This window comes from Triticum urartu, chromosome 6A (assembly GCF_056163025.1).
Source record: "Triticum urartu cultivar PI428250 chromosome 6A, HENAU_Tu73, whole genome shotgun sequence".
Lineage (NCBI taxonomy): Eukaryota > Viridiplantae > Streptophyta > Magnoliopsida > Poales > Poaceae > Triticum > Triticum urartu.
This window is the reverse complement of record NC_141878.1, coordinates 482,579,164-482,605,295: the sequence shown is the minus strand read 5'-3', so window position 1 is coordinate 482,605,295 and position 26,132 is coordinate 482,579,164. Positions and strand designations below refer to the sequence as shown.

At 44.7% G+C, this 26,132-nt stretch overlaps 1 protein-coding gene and 2 non-coding genes across 3 annotated transcripts; all 3 read left to right on the top strand.

Moving 5' to 3' along the window:
- Positions 1 to 1,576: 1,576 nt before the first annotated feature.
- On the top strand, positions 1,577 to 8,729 carry LOC125514222 (DNA topoisomerase 2). The gene is made up of 21 exons (XM_048679512.2): positions 1,577 to 2,232; positions 2,805 to 3,094; positions 3,186 to 3,252; positions 3,335 to 3,605; positions 3,691 to 3,890; positions 3,971 to 4,180; positions 4,265 to 4,378; positions 4,546 to 4,653; positions 4,806 to 4,973; positions 5,053 to 5,238; positions 5,317 to 5,472; positions 5,548 to 5,681; positions 5,780 to 5,948; positions 6,055 to 6,324; positions 6,401 to 6,587; positions 6,672 to 6,721; positions 6,798 to 7,211; positions 7,310 to 7,441; positions 7,535 to 7,615; positions 7,698 to 7,809; positions 7,896 to 8,729. Exons 1-21 carry the CDS (start codon positions 1,666 to 1,668, stop codon positions 8,471 to 8,473), a joined length of 4,464 nt encoding a protein of 1,487 aa, XP_048535469.1. The 5' UTR covers positions 1,577 to 1,665; the 3' UTR covers positions 8,474 to 8,729.
- A 2,633-nt stretch (positions 8,730 to 11,362) lies between these two features.
- LOC125517716 (U1 spliceosomal RNA) lies at positions 11,363 to 11,523 on the top strand. Its single transcript, XR_007287758.2, has one exon. It is a non-coding gene; the product is annotated as a U1 spliceosomal RNA (small nuclear RNA).
- A 3,125-nt stretch (positions 11,524 to 14,648) lies between these two features.
- Positions 14,649 to 14,809, top strand: LOC125517705 (U1 spliceosomal RNA). Its single transcript, XR_007287748.2, has one exon. It is a non-coding gene; the product is annotated as a U1 spliceosomal RNA (small nuclear RNA).
- The last annotated feature ends 11,323 nt before the right edge of the window (positions 14,810 to 26,132 follow it).

Genomic DNA, 26,132 nt, shown 5'->3' with positions numbered 1-26,132 from the left:
GGGGAGGGGGCGGGAGGCGAGACGGGGAAGAAGGGAGCCTCGGCCGGCGTGGGCGTGAGCGGGGGCGAGGGGAAGCAGGACTCCGGCGACATGGGGGGCTGCGGCGAGGCCACGGGCGGCGAGTCGCCCAGCGCGTCGCGGGAGCCTCCCTCCATCACTTTAGTGGAATTCTTGCCCTTCTTCTTCTTCTTCTTCTTCTTCTTCTTCTTCTGTCGAGCCTCTCCCTCCACAACATCATCTTCAAGAGTGAATCCTCTCATGATAGGTTTGTCAATGCACATCTTGACCTTCACCCTCATGAACTTCCCCACAGCCTTCCCATCTCTACCCGTGTCTGCCTCCATAAAGCTCCCAATGGTATTACCGATCGCCTCCGCCGAGTCCTCATTCATCATACCTAGAGAGAGACCGAATACGCGCACCCAGACCGGGATGTTGTTGAACGCATAGTCCTACATTCTCCTACTTGGCACATAATCCTCCACCACCACCGGGTCTATCAAACATCCATTGCCCATCCTCAAGTGCATTCCTCTTCCCTGAATCTTGATTGAAGGTGAACAAGAACAGATTCAAGAACAGATTTTTGCCCACCTCCTTACAGTCCACCCCCTTGATCGGGCACCACACCCGCCCCAACGAAAGTGAGATCGCATCCTGATGCACCAGTTTGTCCGACAGGACCTTGCCCACCGCGTGCACCTCCATCCTCTTACCCTTCTCCCGCTCCGGGATCCAGATCTTCACCCCTTCCTCTCCTCCTCCGAGAGCTTGAGTCCCTTCATCATCCCTGCAACTCCTTCCATGGACCTCCTCAACCTCACGTGCCCCTCCACCTCCTAGGGTTTTATGTGTACTCCGGCGGCGCGCCCTAGGGAGCACGCCGAAGACTGCGACGGTGGCCGGGATCAGGACCGGAACAGATCGCACACCGATCCGGTCACGAAGATTGATTTGGTTCATCGGCGGGATCGCTGGTAGACCGAGAAACCCTGGTCGCTCCTGAAACGTCGGAGTGAACCCAAACCGTCACCCCAGGGGACGCCACCATGGATGTTATCTAGACAGGATGAAAACCCGACCATTTTTTTGGATGCGCTGCTAATGTCACCGCCAAAAACAAACACCGCCCAACATAGTAGACTCACCAATCCGCGAGCGTCTTAGCACCGCCGTAATGGATGCCGACATGCCAAATTATTCTAGACCTATCTAAGCGCCTGATATGAAAATTTGGGACTCCTTCAGCCTCACGTCGCTGAAGCGGCGGACGGAGGATGAAGGAGTCCGTGGCCTTGCCGGCGGCCGACGGTGGGATTGGACGCACCCTCTTCTCACTTTTTTCTTTGAGACAGCCCTCTTCTCGCGTGTGAAACCGTCAAAAGGGAAGGGAACGGCTCGAGTCTGTTTCCCTTGACGCGCTGGCCCGCGCGTTCCACTCCCGTCGCCGTCTCCAGAATGGCCCATCCGACCGGACGCACACGCGCAGCCAGCGTCGCCCGCTCCCCAAATTCAAATTTCGAATCGCCCCGCAGCCCCCTCCCAGTCCACTTTAAACCCCACCCCATTCCCCTCCCCGTCCCCCAGATCCCCAATCCCAACCCCCGCCCCGCATTCCGCCCCACCACCAAAACCCTAGCGCGCACACAACCTCTGTGTGCCGCCATGGCGCCCGCCGCGAAGAAGCCGCCGCTGAAGTCCAGCTCCTCGCACAACTCCGCCGCGGGGGACGCCGCCGGGAAGACCATCGAGGAGATGTACCAGAAGAAGACCCAGCTGGAGCACATCCTGCTGCGCCCGGACACCTACGTCGGCTCCGTCCAGAACCACACGCAGACGCTCTGGGTCTACGAGGACGGCGCCATGGTGAACCGGCCCGTCTCCTACGTCCCCGGCCTCTACAAGATCTTCGACGAGATCCTCGTCAACGCCGCTGACAACAAACAGCGCGACTCCTCCATGGACTCCCTCAAGGTCGACATCGACGTCGAGGGGTGCTGCATCTCCATCTACAACAACGGAGACGGCGTGCCCGTCGAGATCCACCAGGAGGAGGGCGTGTACGTGCCGGAGCTCATCTTCGGCCATCTCCTCACAAGCAGCAACTACGACGACAACGAGCGGAAGACCACTGGCGGGAGGAACGGCTACGGTGCCAAGCTCGCCAACATCTTCTCCACGGAGTTCGTCATCGAGACCGCTGATGGGCATCGGCTGAAGCGGTACAGGCAGGTAAGACAATCACGGATCTCACGAGCGTTTTACGGTTGCTATTCTGGTTTTTGGGTCGGTGTTTGGGACCGGGTTAGTTAGAACTGCAGACATTCTGGTGAATCGATGTGCCATGTGGCTGTAATGAGGCACGGTTGGTTGTGACCACATTAGAGTTGGGAATCTGGTTATATTGGAGTGCGAGACCGTAGTTTTTTTTACCATGAATGAGATTTTGGTAGTAGATTGGAGCATGTGTGTTGTTTAATTGTGGTTTCTGATGAAAATTTTGCAGGGTCAGTTCAAAATTTATCGTCTGTAGAACCTGGCTACATAAGGGTTTCTTAATTATTATACACTTGTCCGAATCTTGTTTCCTTTGGTACTTTTTAGCATTATTACTCAGTGTGGTTTACCATGAATATGCACATCTAGTTTAAAACTAACACAAAGACACATAGCTAATTTAAACTCACACCAGGGTTGCAGTAGGAGTATATTAACTAATATCTCCTGTACGTTATTTAGGCACAGCTACCCAGATCACCAAGCACATGGTACATTGTGACATCCCTCCTTGAATGCCTGTGCAGGTTTTCTCCGAGAACATGGGGAAGAAGTCGGAGCCTGAGATTAAAAAGTGCAAGCAGTCAGAGAACTGGACCAGGGTTACCTTCAAGCCTGACCTTGCAAAGTTCAACATGACCGAGCTTGAAGCTGATGTTGTGGCGCTCATGAGGAAGCGAGTAGTTGATATGGCAGGCACCCTTGGCAAAACAGTGAAGGTTGAGTTGAATGGCGAGAAGGTGGCAGTAAAAAGCTTCTCTGATTACGTGCAACTGTATATTAACTCTGCTTCCAAAGAAGGAATCGATCTACCAAGGTTTGACATTGTTTTTTCTTACCAGTTTGATCGTCTCCAGGAAAAGCTCTGAAGCACTATTTCTGATATTCAAATTTGCCTTCCTTTTCAGAATTTACCAAAAAATAAATGATCGTTGGGAGGTGTGTGTGAGTCTAAGTGAAGGCCAGTTCCAGCAGGTAAGTGTTGCGTAGTTTCCTGTGAAGCTCCCCTGTAGTGTGTTGTTATACTTATACCTCAGACATTTTGCTTGGATTGCAGGTCAGTTTTGTAAATGGAATTGCCACCATAAGAGGTGGAACTCATGTTGACTATGTTGCAAACCAAGTTGCTAGCCATGTGATGGGGGTTGTGAACAAGAAGAACAAGCAGGCTAACATGAAGTTGCATACAGTGAAGGGCTACCTATGGGTATTTGTTAATGCGCTCATTGACAACCCTGCGTTTGACTCACAGACCAAAGAGACCTTGACGACTCGTCAAGGAAGCTTTGGGTCCACTTGTGAGCTCTCTGATGAATTCCTTAAGAAGGGTATGTGATGAGTTAACTTTGCTATCCTTGATTTGTCTATTGTGGCTGCACCACTAATGCTAATGTTCACTTCTTACAATTGCAGTCTCTAGTTCGGGTGTTGTTACCAATCTTCTTTCTTGGGCCGAGTTCAAACTAAACAAGGAACTTAAAAAGACTGATGGAACCAAGAAGACAAGTATTGTTGGCATCCCTAAGCTGGAGGATGCAAATGACGCTGGTGGGAAGAACTCTGACAAGTGCACCTTGATCCTTACTGAAGGAGATTCAGCAAAGGCTCTAGCTGTGAGTAACAAGAAGCTATTAAGTGCCATAGTATGCTATTTTGCAGTCATACTGAAGAGTTCAGTCTGTTTTCTTCGCAGATGGCTGGCATAGGTGTAGTAGGAAGGGACCACTATGGCGTGTTTCCTCTCAGGGGTAAATTATTAAATGTGAGGGAAGCGAGCCATAAGCAATTAATGGAGAATGCAGAGATCCAAAATATAAAGAAAATATTAGGTCTGCAGCATGAAAAAAAGTATGATAGCACGAAAGGCTTGAGATATGGCCACCTCATGATCATGACAGATCAGGTTTGGCTGACAATATCTCCAATTTATCCCAACTAGTCGAATTGAAGCTGTTTCTTGGCTTTGATTAAACTGGTGACATTTCAGGACCATGATGGTTCCCACATCAAAGGGTTGCTGATCAATTTCATTCACAAAGAGTGGCCATCTCTCCTCAAAGTTCCTTCTTTCTTGGTTGAGTTCATCACTCCAATTATCAAGGTAGGCAATTCTTTGGGTCATTTGACAAATGCTCTTTTGTGTGTTAAGATGCACATTAATACATATTTAATCCTAATATTTATCATTCAGTTTTTCTATTTCTCTACGTGAAATCAAATTGGTATTATAACTCCAGTTAAAAATAATGCTTTTGCTTATTTGTCCAGGCAACCAAGGGCAAGGCTGTCAAGCCATTTTACTCAATGCCAGACTATGAAGCATGGAAAGAGGACTTAGGAGCAAGTGCAAGTTCGTGGACTATAAAGTACTACAAGGTGTGCCTTTTGCCCCTTATTTCGTTTTTGCATTATAGTTTTGCCAAATGATACTGCCCCCACTACACACACACATGATTTTTCACTGGACGGCAGTATAAGGAAGATGTCTGTAGTTATATTTGTTCTTAAAAGAGTTCTGACTGGTACAGGGGCTGGGAACCAGCACAGCTGAAGAAGGCCGGGATTACTTTGACCATATTGACCTTCACAAGAAGGATTTTGTCTGGGCAAATGACGAAAAAGATAATGAGGCTATTGAGTTAGCATTCAGCAAGAAAAAGATTGCTGAGAGGAAGGAATGGCTGACCAATTATCAGGTTAAATATTTGGATCCTTTCCCAGTTTGATAGAAGTTCCTTATTCTGTATCAATAGTAACACACAAACCTTATTGCAGCCTGGTACTTGCCTTGACCAACGTGAGAAACGCATCAAGTACAGTGATTTTATCAACAAAGAGCTGATACTCTTCTCGATGGCAGACCTTGAACGGTCAATACCTTCAATGGTCGATGGCTTTAAACCAGGACAGAGGAAGATTTTGTTTTGCTCGTTCAAGAAGAATTTGACTAAAGAATCTAAGGTTCACCAAAGAGCTTTTGAATTTTTGTATTGAAATCATCATGCATATTCCTAAATTTGCTACCTTTATTTGCTACAGGTGGCACAGTTTATTGGTTATGTGTCAGAACACTCCGCATACCACCATGGTGAGCAGAGTCTAGCAAGCACAATCATAGGAATGGCTCAGGATTTTGTTGGCAGCAATAATATTAATCTTTTGGAGCCCCGTGGCCAATTTGGTACCAGAAATTCGGTGGGTTAGCTTTGTTAAAGCCAAGTACCATATGACTCTGTAGTAGGTTCTCATGCTTGTTTACATTCATTTCAGGGGGGCAAAGATGCTGCTAGTGCTAGGTATATCTTCACCAAATTACATCCTATCACCCGTTTAATTTTTCCGAAGGATGATGATGTTCTTCTGAACTATTTGAATGAAGATGGGCAGTCAATTGAACCCAGCTGGTAACATATATTATCTCTTTGAACATTCATCCTGCCAACTATGATTGCAATTGGATTTTTTTTTTGTGTACCTAAAATATGCCATGTTATGTTCTCAGGTATATGCCAATCATTCCCATGGTTTTGGTCAATGGAAGTGAAGGCATTGGCACTGGATGGAGCACCTATGTCCCAAACTACAATCCAAGAGACATTATTGCTAATCTGAAAAGGTTGCTAAATGGGGAGACTATTGTACCAATGATTCCTTGGTACAGGGGGTTCAAGGTCGGTGCGATGCTTTTACTAGCATAATATTTCTGTTAGACTGAAAGTTTGGCTGCTTAATTCAGCAATTGATTTTGATGCAAATTTTTTGTTCATCGCCTTACAGGGCTCTTTGATAGAGACAAGTTCAAAGGCAACCGGTGTGACATATACCATCACTGGTGTTATAGAGGAAGTTGCTGACACCAAGCTTAAAATTACTGAGCTTCCCGTCCGCCGCTGGACTACAGATTATAAAGAGTTTCTTGAATCCATGTGTCCTATTCCTATAAAGGAAAAGGAAAAGAGCAAGGACAAGAACAAGGAAAAGAAGAAGGACAAGGACAAGGACAAGGACAAGGAAAAGGAAAAGAGCAAGGAACCACCGTTGTTAGAGGTACTTAATAGTGCAAATAGTTCATTCTCTTGGGTTTCAGATGTTTTGACTTTCTTGCACTTCAACCAATTTACAGGAAATAAGGTCGCAGTGTGATCACGCGGATGTGGAATTTGAGCTTATACTGACTGAGCAAAACATGAATATAGCCAAGCAAGAAGGCCTTGAGAAGAAATTCAAGCTGACTACCACAATAGGAACAACAAACATGCACTTGTTTGACTCACATGGTAAAATCAAAAAATATGACACCCCAGAGGATGGTGAGTACCTCTAACATGGACCTTATTATAGCAACAAATCCTTTTACTTGTGGTTTTGGCACTGACATTATGTCAACTTTTCAGTACTAAAAGAGTTCTTCGATTTGAGGTTCGAATTCTATGTCAAACGGAAGGTACGTGTTGACCTTTTCCTTTAGTTGTTCCTCTGCAAACTACTAAATTATTATCTAACAAATGTATGCTGCGCAGAAAGTAATGTTGGAAAACATGGGGAATGAGTTGCTCAAGTATCAGAACAAAGTTAGGTTTATTCTTGCTGTTATTTCTGTGGAAATCATAGTCAATAACAGGAAGAGAGCAGACCTATTCGATGAGCTGAAGCAGAAGGGCTATAAAGCTTTCCCAAAGAAAAAACCCATGTCTGGGCCAGTTGCTGTAGGATCTACAGAAGCAGATGAAGATAATGATGAGAGTCCTGCTGAAGCTGCAGCAAGTGATTATGAGTATCTTCTTGCAATGTCGATTGGTACCTTGACTATGGAGAAGGTGAAGGAGCTCATTGCGCAGCAGGATAAGGTGAAGGCTGATCTTGAAATCCTGCGTAACACAGAGCCAAACACTCTTTGGCTGAGAGACCTTGACGCTCTTGAGAAGGAACTGGATGTAAGCAGTGTTTCTCTCTGTTATGTATTTTTTCTCTTGAGCAGGTTTTGCTTGATGTTACGTGTTTCACTGCTCTTCTCACATTGATTTTGATACAGGTGCTTGATGCAAAACTTGAAGCTGAACAGAACGACAGATCACGCAAGCGCGCCAAAAATTCTGAAAAGGCGAAGGACTCTAGGCCAGCACCCAAGAAACAGCCTAAGAAGGCTACAGCCAAATCCCAGAAGGTACAGACTAACACAAGTGATGCGTTTCTTCAGTTGCAGAGGACTAGGTAGTACTTGTTGCTCTTTACTGATAAAACAATCAAACTTTTCTAGGCTGGGAGTGATGATGATGTTGATTATAAAGGAGACATTCCGAAACCTGCTGCACAAAAGAAGAAACCACCACCCAAGAAGGTTGGGTCCTCAATCAAGCCTTTTCTTATTGTGTGTCATAGTTTATTTGCTGTCTTAACAAGTCAATTTAACAATTTCATAGGCAAGTGCACCGGTGAAAGATGAGGTGAAAGATGAGGAGGACGAAGTGGCCGAACTGAAAGACCGCCTGGCTGCTTATAATATCGACAGTGACAACTCTCCAGAACCCAGTGGTAATGGCCATTGGTATAATGTTGTGTTTGTGAACATAAAATATCCATCTCTTACAGTTTTAAGCTGATGGTGTCCACTTGTACAGCCATGGAAACAGAAGAACAGCAGAAAGGAAAGAAAGGGAGGAATGGACCAAGCAAAAGAGGCGCAGCAAAGAAGGCCATGTCATCCTTAGCTGAAATTTCTGATGAAGACATAGCTGAGCCCGACCGTGAGAGCGACGATGGGGGGTCTTCCATGGAAGTTGAGAAGAAAACTAAAGGAAGAAAACCTGCTGCCGAGAAGCCGAAGACTACCATCAGGAAGAGGGCGCCAGCTCAGACCAAAGGCATGAGGCAGAAAGTGATGGAAGAAATATTCAAGCCTACTGATGACAGCACCCTCAGTGCTCCTTCTCCTGAGAAGAAGGTGCGAAGGATCAGAGACTCCCCCTTCAACAAGAAGAGCGGCTCGGTTCTGCACAGAATGGCGAGCGCTTCAACAGGGACAGAAGATGGTGAGGCTCCTCCCTCCGGCAGCTCTGCTGAGCCAGTTGCACCGAGAAGGACAACAAGGGAGAGGAAGGCGGCAGTAGTCTACGTCGCTTCCGAGAGTGAAGACGATGAGACTGAGGATGAAGATGTGTCGGAACCAAGCGATGATGACTTCTCCGAAGATGACTAGACTCCTTGGCTCAACCGCCCAAACATTGCGTGGAGTAAAGTGACTAGTGTCTTGAGACATTTGGTTAGCTAATCTGATGTATTGGTGCTTTGCTCAGGTGCATCTCTTGTGCGTCGAATGTTATGTTAGGTTGCTGAGGCATTCTGTGAGCTAATCCGTTTGAGACTTGTGCCTATCACCATTTCTAGTTCTAATATGCTGAGACAAGTGAATGTGGACATCCTCGATTTTAATGTCAGAAGTGATGCTTTATGCTTGTGTTGTGTCAGTAAATTGGGTTCTATGCTCAGCATCCATTGAGGTTGAATCCAGTTTACATAGAGTTTCTGTATTCTGTTCATACAGCTTCTCTGTGACATGATACAGTAATTTGGGTTCTATGCTCAGTATTTCTGTATTCTGTTCATATGCTTTGAAGGTGTAGCTATTGGATTTTATTTACATGCTATTGCTGTCTTGATTTTGACAGCAGCTATATCTTGGTTGTTATTTAGTTCAGCTATTTAAACCAGGTTGCTGATGCAAGCAAATTCTTACTCTAGTTGAGTGTTTGGTTGCAAGATCGGATGTTCAGGTGTCATACCAAGCTATGTGCACAATTTCTGTGAACTGAAGTTATTGGTGAATGGTGTCATACTCCCGCTCCTGGATACCAAGTTAAGGTCAATTTATCCTCCTTCAAAACTAAGTAGAAGGATAAGCTCAGTTTATCAAAAACAAATCAGACAACAATCTGAGATGCAGTCGTTTTTGGATTGCCCCTGATATTCTTCCATGCCTGTTAAGGGCTAGTACTCCCGTTCACTTGTCCACCAAATTTTCCAATGATGGCATCTAGGGTCAATATCAAACATAGGTCAGATAATATGGGTGTTGTTGGGTTTTGGTAAGATAAACCTACAGGGATTAGTTGTACCAACCCGCTCGCGGAGACAAGATCACTAGTTGCATAAAGTTTACCAAAAAAGGGCTCGGTAAAATTCATCTGTCTGCAAATTTTTATTTTATCGGGCATTAGTAAGTGGTATACTTGAACAGGAAGAGGTGCTGTTCTTTCCCCCTTTGGCCCCCTCACACCTATGAATTTCACCATTCTGGTGCTACTATGGTTAGTATCAAATTGATCACTCTGTTAAACATGTGTATGATAGCCGTTCTTATGGTATGATTGTTTTTTTGCACCTGCAGGATGTCATTGCTCAACCTGTAGGATTGGTTCATTACCTTGGAATTAAAGAGGAACTTTATGTGGCATGTTCCTCGGGCACTACACAAGTGGTGGATATATGATGCCATCAATTTCTCTGGATCTCATTTTGCTGGCACATTCTGGTGGTTGCACTAACATTCTGTGTCGAATGCACAGGTTAGTAGACCGCTAATTAACTGTATGATCAGATGACTCTGCTCGGTGCCAAAGCTACCATCCTTTGTGAATGTACTTCTGCTTCTTTCCATGTCAGTAATACGCAGCTCATTGTTCTTTTGCATTTCTAAAGAACTATGTTTGCTGTGGCAAGCTTATTTATAGAAGCTGCTACCATTTGAGCATTTTATTAAACAAAAATTTCCACTCATCATATCAAGGATGTGTTTTTTTAATCTATTCTTTGTACCAGTTGAGATTTTCTTTTTCTTTTCTTATTAACATGATCTGGTCAGTTCTCCTACATCATCTGGCCATTTCTTTAAATTCTTTAGATCAAGCACCAGCAAAGTTTCTTTGAATTATAGAAACCAGACTTACTCCTGAAAACTTTTAGCTCATCTAACTGATCAGGTGCTAATTTAAAACTTCATGCAAGTTGTTTGAATCTGATTTACAAATAACTAAAATTCAGTATGTGCCGTGTCAGTAGAACTACCGGGTCACAAACAGGAACGTGCATTTTTCTTATGCTGAATACTGTGATCTGGCCACAAATCTGTTTTTTTAAGTGACCTCCTTATTCAAATTCATGCTTACACGGTTTCTCTATCTAATAGTAGCACTACAATAAGATATGATGGTACACTGAATTTGACTGCTTACGTGTAGAGCTACTACAGAACCTGAAGGAATCATACTAACAGAAATTTCTGAGATGGATCCGTGTCACATCATTTTCGAGCCAACTTGTGGACTCGAGAAGCCATACCGCATTCAACTATGGGCTGGAAGCCAACTGCATTCTTGTTTGGCACTGATTATAACAACTATTGACAACAATTTGCTAGGTCTTCCCTAAAAAAAACAATTTGCTAGGTCACCAATACTATTTTTATGCCTTATTTTTTTTACGTCTAAGGTGATTACATGCATATATTTGTAGGGCCTTAAACGTAAGATGTAAAAACATCATGCTAGCACCTTCAGTGTTTGTACCGACCAACAAGTATTATCGCTGCCTGATTTGAACGGCATTGTTCTTTTGCTACCAACAGTAGCACCAAGAATCGAAGAGATCCATCTGTTTATTTTTGAGTTAAAAAATGGGCACTATGTTAATTCCTCCTTGGCTAAAGAAGTGTGGTCAGTAAAAGAATTTGTGCAAACTTCAGCTTCTGAGGGTTTTTGTCAAATCTTTGTGAAAGGATGCCTTTGAACGTGTGATTACTCTTCTTTTTTAGCATTTGAGCATGTGATTACTCATACGGTTTCTTCCCCGTTGATGTCGATCTGACGGGCCAGCAGCGTCAGACTCATACATATGGTGCATGGGCTTCCAGTCCAACCCATAAAAACAGCCCGGTTGGTACCAACAGGCCCATACACGCCGTCCTTCCCGGAAACCCGCAACAAACACCAGGCGAGGCATGCTTTCTTTCGTTTAGTACCACATCGCTTGTCCAAGCAGCCAGCGTAGGCAGCGCAACCTATAAAAGCAGGGCATAGGGCAACTTTGAAACATACTTACCTGGGCGGGGTCTATGGCTGATCAAGAAGAGCCATGGCCTAGGCTAGTGGCCCACATTGCACTTTGTGGGTGCGCTGGCTTACCATCTCCCCTTTGAGGGAGAGTGGACGTCGTAATTTGTGATAGAGGGGGTACGCGTTCGCGCGGCCCCTGCAAAATATAAATTTTAAGTTTTGGTCTTTGTGATTTACAGTGTTGTACTTGGGCCAAATGTGTTTAATATTCGCACATTCTGTTTGGGAGTTTGATCCTTGGTCTGTGGGAGAGTGGCCTTTTCCTCTAAAAAAGGTTTTCAGTGACCTTGGGCTTGTTTCTATTGTCTGCCATGTATTACCAGTACGCACTGAAGTCTGAACTGCACTAAGAGCGAGCATACTGGTAATGATATGGTAGAGGTGAAAGATCATACTGGTAATGAGATGCGAGAGGTGAAATTGCTGATAGCCTAACCTTTTTCTTTTCTTAAAATAGCCAGTCCAACTGTCCAAAATTTGACTGCACGGCGTCAATCTCTGAAGTCTGAAGAACAACTACAGTTCACATCAGATTGCTTATATATACTAGAAAAAGAACCCGGGCTTACTAGAAGAAAAACCTGGCACCGAAAGTTGACACCAAAGATTTCTTCTGTTCAACATACTGCTTCTTTTAGTAGCACGTGCTCCCTTTCATACAGAATTCGGTTTTTCCCTTTGTGAAAGAGACAGGTTTAAACTACGAGGAGAAAAAATTGAACTAGTTTGACTGTAAATGTGCTTTCTGTACTTTTCCTGGTTATCCCGTGCAAGCTCAAAATCTGAATAATAACGACAGCATGCATTTCACGAAGTTCTGTAAATAGACGAGACCAAAATCCGCCAACGCGGTGCAGTAGCAGTGAGCGAGGCAGCAATGACACCTCTTATCCGGGCCTCGTCCTCGTCCACACCGAGGAAATCACCTCCAATCTGGGAAGGTGATAGCATAAAGAGGGAGCTTCTTCCAGTACTTAACCGTAGCATTAGCCATGTGCAAATTTGTTTATTTACTGAACTTTTTAGGCTTTGTGCAATGGTCTGAGGCAAGTATGGGTATCGAAAGATATCCAAGCATAAGTAGGTGACTGGTTGAACTTTTATGGTGCATGATTTCTGTCCGTTCAAGTTATTGTTGAACACTGTCATACTTCTGGATACCAGGAATCCAGGATAATGTCAATTCATCCTCCTTTGAATATAGACAACAGGATATGGTCAATTTATCCAGAATAAATCAGACAACAAATCTGAGATGATCCCTTTTTTTATTGTCCTGATATTCTTCCATGCACGTTTATGGCTAGTAATCCCTTTTATCAACTTACCCACCAACTTTTCCAATGATGGTAGCTTGGGTCAAAATCAACACAGGTCAGATAATATGGCTGTGGTTGGGTTTTAGTAAGATAAACATACAGGAATTAGTTGTACCTACCCGTTTGCGGAAACAAGACTTAGTAGTTGCATAAAGTATACCAAAAAAGACTCGGTAAAATTTACATCTGTCTGCAAACTGTTTGTATGATTGGCTCTGATTGCGTCAACCAAGTTACAAACTCAAAAGAAAAATTTGCTTACAACTGAGATGCTGATGACTGCGCAGAACAGAATCAGAATTGTGAGGGAAGGGAGAGAGAAGAAACTGTCAATAAGCCTGGTTTAGTTCACATCAGAACTGCGTAGCTGTATTCCTCTTGTAGATTAAATATAGCTTAGTTTTGGGATCTCTCAACAACCACAAAACGGGGAACGATCCTGTGATCAGAATTCCAAGTTCCTCGTAAACATGCAAGCGTTCAGTCTACTCATTAGATTTAGAAGAGGAGACCAGGAATTAATCATGCGTTGACAGGAAGCAATTTTCACCATTCAACACATTCATTCATTACATGTCTCGTGGCACGGGTTCTTTGTTTTCATACAGAGTATTGTGAAGTATGGACACAAGAACTGTAGTGGTAAACATGAGGTGTCCAAGCTTTGCAACTTTTCCATCTCAAGTCCGAGTTTGTCGATCGGTTACTTTGCAACCAGTAGAACATACCTAGGTACATGAACTATTGACTTTCTTGTTCTTACCTACTTTTGTGATCGTCGTCACAATTAACTTGATGCGAACGGGGACATATATGTGCCTTTTATAAGGGCGTTGAAACAGCTGGGTGCATTACATATTCCGTGGACATCTTCAGAAATAACGCGCTATGTTTAGTACGTAACCCTAGCCACGCATGCTAACAAGAAATGACAGTGCGTCTTTAGTTCAAAAGAGTGGGAGATAAGGGGGTCAATATCACAAAGAAGAGGTGAGAAGAACAAACAGTTTCAGTGTAGTACTGTAGAACCGTACGGTGTCGTGAAAGTGCAGGCAGATTACCACGCGTCTCGAACTCCGGCGAGCCATTCTTTGCATTGGAGAAAAGGCACTGCCCTTGGCAAGAAACGAATAAAGAGGAGGATAAAGACTTCAGTGCGTGGCGGCACAGAGTCCTGACGCTAGACTGAGGTTCTTCAGAGTTCAGAGGTTTTTGCAGCCTGGAAGTCGTCGTCGATTTGAATGTGGTAGAGAGTCTTCTGGGTAAAGTGGAAGCAAAAAGGCGAAATGAGAGCGTCTGGATGGAGGAAGATGCATGAGCTAACTTCTTCCGTCTCCCTGCCTGTAAATTGCACACTTTTTCTGAAACTTCCCTGCCTACAAATTGCACACTTCGTTGAGCTGCTGCAGGTGCGGAGCCTGACGGCAAGTGCGTATGACTTCAGAGCAGAGGACCGTGCACGGACAGCCCTTTCAAATACACTGGCGCAGTCTTCTTCAGCACATTGATTGACTGACATTCATTTGGTCGTTAGCACAGAAAAACCTATCGATTTGCATCCTCCTAATCAAGGAAGGAACAGTTCTGAAGCTCACCTGGAAAGGGGGAATAAACGATAGAGGATCACGCAGCCGTGGCGGTATTCGGCGACAAGTTTGACCTGTCATCGTTCTCCGTTTGACAGTTTGACAGAATCTACGCATCTCCTATCCCATCTCGGTTCTCAGCCTCTGCTCCTCTTGGGACTTGGCAACCCGGTTAACTCTTTTCTTTTTCCGATGCCAATAGGCCCATACACAGTGGCCCGTTCGAACTCCTCGTCCTGGAAAGCCGCAGAGAGCACCAGGCGAGGCATACATTCTTTTCGTTTAGTACCACATCGCCTGTCGAGGGAGGTAGCAGAGGCAGCGCATCATATTAACAGGGCATTGGGCTACCTTTAAACTCACTTACCTGGACGGGGTCTATGGCTGATCAAGAAGAGTCATGGCCTAGGCTAGTGGCCGACATTGCACTTTGTGGGCGCGCTGGCTTACCATCTCCCCTTTGAGGGAGAGTGGACGTCATAATTTGTGGTAGAGGGGGTACGCGTTCGCGCGGCCCCTACCAAATACGTATCAATTTCAAATTTTTTGGTCCTTTTTGTTTGAAAATGTTCCTTGTTATTATTCTATAAACTCTGAAGTCTTTGAAATTGTGCTTTTTCTGTCCTGTCTGTTTTCGTAGTTTTGCACCTAGTTTGATCCGTAGTTGCTCTGTTGATTTCTCACCCAAGTCTGAACTTGCTAAACTAAGAGCAAATTTGATTGCATGGCGTCAATATCCGGAGTCTGAAAGCAACCACAGTTCACAACACATCGCTTACTAGAAAGAAAAACCAGGCACCGCATGTTAACAGCAAATAATTCTTCTGTTCAACATACTGCTTCTTTTAGTAGCACGTGTTCCTTTTCATGCAGAATGCGTTTTTTTTGCCCTTTCTGAAAGAGACAGGTTTAGATTGAGACGATTCGTCAAACAATGTGGAGAAAATTAGAACTAGCTTGACTGCAAATGTGCTTTGTGCGCTTTTCCTGGCTTCTTATCTGAAGAAGATTATGCTGTGCAAGCTGCAATAGACTGAAAATTAAGGATTCCATATATCCAGGTGATCACTGATGAGCAGAGCTTCTTCACAGTTTAGTACTTGACGAAATAGTTTTTTTTTTTTTTGACGAAATAGCAAAGTTTAGTACTTTAACCATGCATGGAACTAGCCATGTCCAAATTGTTTATTTACTGATTTTTTATGCCTCTACACTGTTGCGATACGAGCATGTATATCCAGGTGTCATGTTCCATCTCTTCCTTCAAAACTCAACTGACAAATATGTATGTGCAGTACTCCAGGGAAAGAAATTCAAGCATAAGTAGGTGGCTGATTGAACGCGTGTCGTCCATGGTTTCTGTCGGCTCAAGTTATTGGTGAACACTATGTCATACTCATCAATACCAAGATAAGGTTAATTATCCTCCTTTGAATCTACATACCAGGACAAGGTCAATTTATCCAAAATAAATCGACAACGATATGAGACGCACCCATTTTTTTTAATGGTCCCTGATATTCTTCCATGCATATTTATGGCTAGCACTCCTGTTCACCAACTTGTCCAGCAAATTTTTCAAATGTTGGGTCAAAATCAATCACAGGTCAGATAATATGGGTGTGGTTGGATTTTGGTAAGATAAACGTACAGGAATTAGTTGTACCAACCCGTTCGCGGAAACACGACCAGTATACCAAATAGGACTAGGTAAAATTCACATCTGTCTGCAAATTGATTTTATGATTGGCTCTGATTGCTTCAAGCAGTCTACAAACTCAAAAGAAAATTTACTTACAACTAAGATGTTACTGATGACTGCGCAGAACAGAAGCTGGATTGTGAGGGAAGGGAGGGACAAGAAACAGTCAACAAACCTGGTTTTTAAGTTCACATCTGATTGGGTCACTCTATTCCTCTTAGAAATTTAATATAGCCGAGCTTTGGGATCTCTCTGTTAGTTAGGAAGAATGAGATTGCATGAATCAATAATCATTGATCATGTGCATGGTGCACATATATAGGTACAGGGTGGACCGGCTTCTACTTGTCTCTCAAGATGTACAAATATATGAGGGGGAGAGAGAGATACAGCGGTATAAATACAAACCCAAGTCCTATACATATACAGTGGACAACGTACACTCAACACCCCCCCCCCCCCCGCCGCAGTCGAAGCGTCGCCGGAGACACATAGACTGGACCGAAACTCCTCAAAGACTGGGGTCGGTAGTCCCTTAGTCATGACATAGGCAAACTGCTAAGTGGTAGGAACGTGCAAAACACGAACCTTCCCGAGAGCCACCTGCTCGCGAACGAAGTGAATGTCGAGCTCAATATGCTTCATACGGCGATGGTGGACGGGGTTGGCGGAGAGATAGACGACGGAGACGTTGTCGCAGTAGACGATCATGGCCTTAGGGACCACACAAAACAACTCCTGGAGAAGCTGACGGAGCCAAGAGCACTCAGCAACGGCGTTAGCCACTGCCCGATACTCCGCCTTAGCACTCGAGCGAGAGACCGTGGGCTGCCGCTTGGACGACCACGAAATCAGCGAGGGCCCGAGGTAGACACAATAGCCTGACGTAGAGCGACGCATGTCCGGGCAGCCAGCCCAGTCAGCATCGGAGTAGGCGACCATGTCGATGGAGGAGGATGCCGTCAGGGTGAGTCCCAGGTCCATAGTGCCGCGTATGTACCGAAGAATAAGCTTCACCAGAGTCCAGTGGGAATCACACGGAGAGTGCATGTGGAGGCACACCTGCTGGACTGCATACTGCAAGTCAGGCCGAGTGAGGGTGAGATACTGCAGGGCGCCGATGATGGAGCGGTAGAACGCGACATCCGGCGCAGGAGAACCCTCCAAAGCAGAGACCTTCGCCTTGGTGTCAACAGGTGTGGGGGCGGTCTTGCAATTAAGTATACCCGCGCGCTCGAGAAGCTCATGAGCGTACTTCTGCTGATGCAGAAAGAACCCGTCGGCACGGCGAACGACCTCAATGCCAAGGAAGTAGTGCAGCGCTCCCAGATCCTTGAGGGCAAACTCATCACGAAGACGAGCCGTGAGCTGCTGAAGGAGCCCAGGCGAGGATTGAAGGAAATATGCCCTAGAAGCAATAATAAATTTATTATTTATTTCCTCATATCATGATAAATGTTTATTATTCATGCTAGAATTGTATTAACCGGAAACATAATACATGTGTGAATACATAGACAAACATAGTGTCACCAGTATGCCTCTACTTGACTAGCTCATTGATCAAAGATGGTTGACTTTCCTAGCCATAGACATGAGTTATCATTTGATTAACGAGATCACATCATTAGTAGAATGGTGTGATTGACTTGACCCATCCGTTAGCTTAGCACGATGATCGTTTAGTTTGTTGCTATTGCTTTCTTCATGACTTATACATGTTCCTATGACTATGAGATTATGCAACTCCCGAATACCGGAGGAACACTTTGTGTGCTACCAAACGTCACAACATAACTCGGTGATTATAAAGGTGCTCTACAGGTGTCTCCGATGGTACTTGTTGAGTTGGCATAGATCAAGATTAGGATTTGTCACTCCGATTGTCGGGGAGGTATCTCTGGGCCCTCTCGGTAATGCACATCACTATAAGCCTTGCAAGAAATGTGACTAATGAGTTAGTTACGGGATGATGCATTACATAATGAGTAAAGAGACTTCCGTTAACGAGATTGAGCTAGGTATTGAGATACCGACGATCGAATCTCGGGCAAGTAACACACCGATGACAAAGGAAACAACGTATGTTGTTATGCGGTTTGACCGATAAAAATCTTCGTAGAATATGTAGGAACCAATATGAGCATCCAGGTTTCGCTATTGGTTATTGACCGGAGACGTGCCTCGGTCATGTCTACATAGTTCTCGAACCCATAGGGTCCGCACGCTTAAAGTTCTGTGACGATCGGTATTATAGTTTTGATGTACCGAAGGTAGTTCGGAGTCCCGGATATGATCACGGACATGACGAGGAGTCTCGAAATGGTCGAGATGTAAAGATCGATATATTGGATGACTATGTTCGGACACCGGAAGTGTTTCTGGAGGTTTCAGACATATACCGGAGTACCAGGGGATTACCGGAACCCCCCGGGGAATGTACTGGGCCTATTGGGCCTTAGTGGAGAAGAGGAGGGGCGGCCAGGGCAGGCCGCCCGCCCCTCCCCCTCTAGTCCGAATTGGACAAGGAAGGGGGGGCGACTTCCCCCTTTCCTTCCTCCTCTCTCCTTCTCTTTCCCATTCTCCTACTCCTACTAGGAAAGGAGGAGTCCTACTCCCGGTGAGAGTAGGACTCCCCCCTTGGCGCGCCCTCCTCCTGGCCGGCCGCCTCCCCACTAGCTCCTTTATATACGGGGGCAGCGAGGCACCCCAAAGACACACAAGTTGATCATTGATCTCTCCCAGCCGTGTGCGGTGCCCCCCTCCACCATAATCCACCTCGGTCATACTGTAGCGGTGCTTAGGCAAAGCCCTGCAACGGTAGCTTCATCAACATCGTCACCACGCCGTCGTGCTGAGGAAACTCTCCCTCGACCTCTACTAGATCGTGAGTTCGCGGGACGTTACCGAGCTGAACGTGTGCTGAATGCGGAGGTGTCGTACGTTCGGTACTGAGGATCGGTTGATCGTGAAGACGTACGACTACATCAACCGCGTTGTCATAACGCTTCCGCTTAATGGTCTACGAGGGTACGTGGACGACACTCTCCCCTCTCGTTGCTATGCATCACCATGATCTTGTGTGTGCGTATGAATTTTTTTGAAATTACTACGTTACCAATAGTGGCATCCGAGCCAGGTTTATCCGTAGATGTTATATGCACGAGTAGAACACATGTGAGTTGTGGGTGATACAAGTCATACTTCTTACCAACATGTCATACTTTGGTTCGGTGGTATTGTTGGATAAAGCGGCCCGGACCGACATTACGCGTACGCTTACGCGAGACTGGTTCTACCGACGTGCTTTGCACACAGGTGGCTGGCGGGTTTCAGTTTCTCCAACTTTAGTTGAACTGAGTGTGGCTACGCCCGGTCCTTGAGAAGGTTAAAACAACACTAACTTGACGAACTATCGTTGTGATTTTGATGCGTAGGTAAGAACGGTTCTTGCTCAGCCCATAGCAGCCACGTAAAACTTGCAACAACAAAGTAGAGGACGTCTAACTTGTTGCAGGGCATGTTGTGATGTGATATGGTCAAGACATGATGCTATACTTATTGTATGAGATGATCATGTTTTGTAACGGAGTTATCGGCAACTGGCAGGAGCCATATGGTTGTCGCTTTATTGTATGCAATGCAATCGCCCTATAATTGCATTACTTTATCACTAAGCGGTAGCGATAGTCATAGAAGCAATAGATGGCGAGACGACAACGATGCTATGATGGAGATCAAGGTGTCGCGCCGGTGACAATGGTGATCACTACGGTGCTTTGGAGATGGAGATCAAAGGCACAAGATAATGATGGCCATATCATATCACTTATATTGATTGCATGTGATGTTTATCCTTTATGCATCTTATTTTGCTTTGTTTGACGGTAGCATTACAAGATGATCTCTCACTAAATTTCAAGGTAAAAGTGTTCTTCCTGAGTATGCACCGTTGCCAAAGTTCGCCGTGCTGAGACACCACGTGATGATCGGGTGTGATAAGCTCAACGTTCATCTACAACGGGTGTAAGACAGTTTTGCACACGCAGAATACTCGGGTTAAACTTGACGAGCCTAGCATATGCAGATATGGCCTCGGAACACTGAGACCGAAAGGTCGAGCATGAACCATATAGTAGATATGATCAACATAGAGATGTTCACCATTGAAAACTACTCCATTTCACGTCATGATCGGTTATGGTTTAGTTGATATGGATCACGTGATCACTTAGATGATTAGAGGGATGTCTATCTAAGTGGGAGTTCTTAAGTAATATGATTAATTGAACTTAAATTTATCATGAACTTAGTACCTGATAGTATTTTGCTTGTCTATGTTATTGTAGATAGATGGCCCGTGCCGTTGTTCCTTTAAATTTTAATGCGTTCCTTGAGAAAGCAAAGTTGAAAGATGATGGTAGCAATTACACGGACTGGGTCCGTAACTGGAGGATTATCATCATTGCTGCATAGAAGAATTACATCCTGGAAGCACCGCTAGGTGCCAGGCTTGCTGCAGATGCCGCTGATGACGTTAAGAACGTCTGGCAGAGTAAAGCTGATGACTACTCGATAGTTCAGCGTGCCATGCTTTATGGGTTAGAACCGGGACTTCAACGACATTTTGAACGTCATGGAGCATATGAGATGTTCCAGGAGTTGAAGTTAATATTTCAAGCAAATGCCCGGATTGAGAGATATGAAGTCTCCAATAAGTTCTACAGCTGCAAGATGGAGGAGAACAGTTCTGTCAGTGAACATATACTCAGAATGTCTGGGTACTGCAATCACTTGATTCAACTGGGAGTTAATCTTCTGGATGATAGTGTCATTGACAGAATTCTTAAATCACTGCCACCAAGCTACAAGAGCTTCATGATGAACTATAATATGCAAGGGATGGATAAGACAATTCCCGAGCTCTTCGCAATGCTAAAAGCTGCAGAGGTAGAAATCAAGAAGGAGCATCAAGTGTTGATGGTCAACAAGACCACCAGCTTCAAGAAAAAGGGTAAAGGGAAGAAGAAAGGGAACTTCAAGAAGAACGGCAAACAAGTTGCAGCTCAAGAGAAGAAACCCAAGTCTGGACCTAAGCCTGAGACTGAGTGCTTCTACTGCAAAGGGACTGGTCACTGGAAGCGGAACTGCCCCAAGTATTCGGCGGGTAAGAAGGATGGCAAGGTGAACAAACGTATATGTGATATACATGTTATTGATGTGTACCTTACTAGAGGTCGCAATAGCACCTGTGTATTTGATATTGGTTCTGTTGCTAGTATTTGCAACTCGAAATAGGGACTACGGATTAAGCGAAGACTGGCTAAAGACGACGTGACGATGCGCGTGGGAAATGGTTCCAAAGTTGATGTGATCGCCGTCGGCACGCTACCTCTACATCTACCTTCGGGATTAGTTTTAGACCTGAATAATTGTTATTTGGTGTTAAGCATGAACATTATATCTGGATCTTGTTTTATGCGAGATGGTTATTCATTTAAATCTAAGAATAATGGTTGTTCTATTTATATGAGTAATATCTTTTATGGCCATGCACCCTTGAAGAGTGGTCTATTTGTGTTAAATCTTGATAGTAGTGGCACACATATTCATAATGTTGGAGCCAAAAGATGCAGAGTTGATAATGATAGTGCAACTTATTTGTGGCACTGCCGTTTAGGTCATATTGGTGTAAAGCGCATGAAGAAACTCCATACTGATGGACCTCTGGAATCACTTGGTACTTGCGAACCATGCCTCATGGGCAAGATGACTAAAATGTCGTTCTCCGGAACAATGGAGAGAGCAACAAACTTGTTGGAAATCATACATACTGATGTATGTGGTCCGATGAATATTGAGGCTCGCGGAGGGTATCGTTATTTTCTCACCTTCACAGATGATTTGAGCAGATATGGGTATATCTACTTGATGAAACATAAATCTGAAACGTTTGAAAAGTTCAAAGAATTTCAGAGTGAATTGGAAAATCATCGTAACAAGAAAATAAAGTTTCTACGATCTGATCGTGGAGGAGAATATTTGAGTTACGAGTTTGGTCTACATTTGAAACAATGCGGAATAGTTTCGCAACTCACGCTACCCGGAACACCACAACGTAATGGTGTATCCGAACGTCGTAATCGTACTTTACTGGATATGGTGCGATCTATGATGTCTCTTACTGATTTACCGCTATCATTTTGGGGTTATGCTTTAGAGACGGCTGCATTCACGTTAAATAGGGCACCATCGAAATCCGTTGAGATGACTCCTTATGAACTGTGGTTTGGCAGGAAACCAAAGTTGTCGTTTCTTAAAGTTTGGGGCTGCGATGCTTATGTGAAAAAGCTTCAACCTGATAAGCTCGAACCGAAATCAGAGAAATGTGTCTTCATAGGATACCCAAAGGAGACTGTTGGGTACACCTTCTATCACAGATCCGAAGGCAAGACATTCGTTGCTAAGAATGGATCCTTTCTAGAGAAGGAGTTTCTCTCGAAAGAAGTGAGTGGGAGGAAAATAGAACTTGATGAGGTAACTGTACCTGCTCCCTTATTGGAAAGTAGTTCATCACAGAAATCGGTTCCTGTGACACCTACACCAATAAGTGAGGAAGCTAATGATAATGATCATGAAACTTCAGATCAAGTTACTACCGAACCTCGTAGGTGAACCAGAGTAAGATCCGCACCAGAGTGGTACGGTAATCCTGTTCTGGAAGTCATGTTACTAGGCCATGATGAAGCTACTAACTATGAAGAAGCGATGGTGAGCCCAGATTCCGCAAATGGCTTGAGGCCATGAAATCTGAGATGGGATCCATGTATGAGAACAAAGTATGGACTTTGGTTGACTTGCCCGATGATCGGCAAGCCATCGAGAATAAATGAATCTTCAAGAAGAAGACTGGCGCTGACAGTAATGCTACTGTCTACAAAGCTCGACTTGTTGTGAAAGGTTTTCGACAAGTTCAAGGAGTTGACTACGATGAGACTTTCTCACCCGTAGCGATGCTTAAGTCTGTCCGAATCATGTTAGCAATTGCCGCATTTTATGATTATGAAATTTGGCAAATGGATGTCAAAACTGCATTGAATGGATTTCTGAAAGAAGAGTTGTATATGATGCAACCAGAAGGTTTTGTCGATCCAAAGGGAGCTAACAAAGTGTGCAAGCTCCAGCGATCCATTTATGGACTGGTGCAAGCCTCTTGGAGTTTTAATAAATGTTTTGATAGTGTGATCAAAGCATATGGTTTTATACAGACTTTTGGAGAAGCCTGTATTTACAAGAAAGTGAGTGGGAGCTCTATAGCATTTCTGATATTATATGTGGATGACATATTGCTGATTGGAAATGACAGATAATTTCTGGATGGCATAAAAGGATACTTGAATAAGAGTTTTTCAATGAAAGACCTCGGAGTAGCTGCTTATATATTGGGCATCAAGATCTATAGAGATAGATCAAGACGCTTAATTGGACTTTCACAGAGCACATACCTTGATAAAGTTTTGAAGAAGTTCAAAATGGATCAAGCAAAGAAAGGGTTCTTGCCTGTGTTACAAGGTGTGAAGTTGAGTAAGACTCAATGCCCGAGCACTGCAGAAGATAGAGAGAAAATGAAAAGTGTTCCCTATGCTTCAGCCATAGGCTCTATCATGTATGCAATGCTGTGTACCAGACCTAATGTGTGCCTTGCTATTAGTATGTGTGCCTTGCTATTAGTTTAGCAGGGAGGTACCAAAGTAATCCAGGAGTGGATCACTGGACAGCGGTCAAGAACATCCTAAAATACCTAAAAATGACTAAGGATATGTTTCTCGTTTATGGAGGTGACAAAGAGCTCGTCGTAAATGGTTACGTCGATGCAAGCTTTGACACTGATCCGGACGATTCTAAATCGCAAACCGGATACATGTTTATATTGAACGGTGGAGCTGTCAGTTGGAGAAGTCCTAAACAAAGCGTCGTGGCGGGATCTATGTGTGAAGCGGAGTACATAGCTGCTTCGGAAGCACCAAATGAAGGAGTCTAGATGAAGGAGTTCATATCCGATCTAGGTGTCATACCTAGTGCATCGGGTCCAATGAAAATCTTTTGTGACAATACTGGTGCAATTGCCTTGGCAAAGGAATCTAGATTTCACAAGAGAACCAAGCACATCAAGAGACGCTGAAATTCCATCCGGGATCAAGTCCAGGTGGGATACATAGAGATATGCAAGATACATACGGATCTGAATGTTGCAGACCCACTGACTAAGCTTCTTCCACGAGCAAAACATGATCAGCACCAAGACTCTATGGGTGTTAGAATCATTACTGTGTAATCTAGATTATTGACTCTAGTGCAAGTGGGAGACTGAAGGAAATATGCCCTAGAGGCAATAATAAAGTTATTATTTATTTCCTCATATCATGATAAATGTTTATTATTCATGCTAGAATTGTATTAACCGGAAACATAATACACGTGTGAATACATAGACAAACATAGTGTCACTAGTATGCCTCTACTTGACTAGCTCGTTGATCAAAGATGGTTGAGTTTCCTAGCCATAGACATGAGTTGTCATTTGATTAATGGGATCACATCATTAGTAGAATGGTGTGATTGACTTGACCCATCCGTTAGCTTAGCACGCTGATCGTTTAGTTTGTTGCTATTGCTTTCCTCATGGCTTACACATGTTCCTATGACTATGAGATTATGCAACTCCCGAATACCGGAGGAACACTTTGTGTGCCACCAAAGGTCACAATGTAACTGGGTGATTATAAAGGTGCTCTACAGGTGTCTCCGATGGTACTTGTTGAGTTGGCATAGATCAAGATTAGGATTTGTCACTCCGATTGTCGGAGAGGTATCTCTGGGCCCTCTCGGTAATGCACATCACTATAAGCCTTGCAAGTAATGTGACTAATGAGTTAGTTACGGGATGATGCATTACAGAACGAGTAAAGAGACTTGCCGGTAACGAGATTGAGCTAGGTATTGAGATACCGACGATCAAATCTCGGGCAAGTAACATACCGATGACAAAGGGAACAACGTATGTTGTTATGCGGTTTGACCGATAAAGATATTCGTAGAATATGTAGGAACCAATATGAGCATCCAGGTTCCGCTATTGGTTATTGACCGGAGACGTGTCTCGGTCATGTCTACATAGTTCTCGAACCCGTAGGGTCCGCACGCTTAAAGTTCTGTGACGATCGATATTATGAGTTTTTGTGTTTTGATGTACCAAAGGTAGTTCGGAGTCCCGGATATGATCACGGACATGCCGAGGAGTCTGTAAATGGTCGAGACGTAAAGATCGATATATTGGATGATTATGTTCGGACACCGGAAGTGTTTCAGGAGGTTTGAGACATATACCGGAGTACCGGGGGATTACCGGAACCCCCGGGGGATGTAATGGGCCTATTGGGCCTTAGTGGAGAAGAGGAGGGGCAGTCAGGTCAGGCAGCGTGCCCCCTCCCCCTCTAGTCCGAATTGGACAAGGAAGGGGGGGGGGCGCCCCCTTTCCTTCCTCCTCTCTCCTTCCCTTTCCCCTTCTCCTTCTCCTACTAGGAAAGGAGGAGTCCTACTGCCGGTGGGAGTAGGAGTCCCCCCTTGGCACGCCCTCCTCCTGGCCGGCCGCCTCCCCCCTAGCTCCTTTATACACGGCGGCAGGGAGGCACCCCAAAGACACACAAGTTGATCATTGATCTCTCCCAGTCGTGTGCGGTGCCCCCTCCACCATAATCCACCTCGATCATACTGTAGCGGTGCTTAGGCGAAGCCCTGCGACGGTAGCTTCATCAACATCGTCACCATGCTGTCGTGCTGACGAAACTCTCCCTTGACCTCTACTGGATCGTGAGTTCGCGGGACATCACTGAGCTGAACGTGTGCTGAACACGGTGGTGCTGTACGTTCGGTACCGAGGATCGGTCGATCGTGAAGATGTACGACTACATCAACCGCGTTGTCATAACGCTTCCGCTTAATGGTCTACGACGGTACGTGGATGACACTCTCCCCTCTCGTTGCTATGCATCACCATGATCTTGCGTGTGCGTAGGAATTTTTTTGAAATTACTATGTTACCAATAAGGATGCCATTAGGATGATGTCGTCCACATAGAGC

Excerpts from the sequence above, each read along its gene's own strand:
- LOC125514222 (XM_048679512.2), top strand. The coding sequence starts at position 1,666 with ATGGCGCCCGCCGCGAAGAAGCCGCCGCTGAAGTCCAGCTCCTCGCAC. Across the intron at positions 4,181-4,264 it reads TCATGATCATGACAGATCAG|GACCATGATGGTTCCCACAT; the intron begins GTTTGGCTGACA and ends GTGACATTTCAG. Across the intron at positions 4,654-4,805 it reads GGACTATAAAGTACTACAAG|GGGCTGGGAACCAGCACAGC; the intron begins GTGTGCCTTTTG and ends TGACTGGTACAG.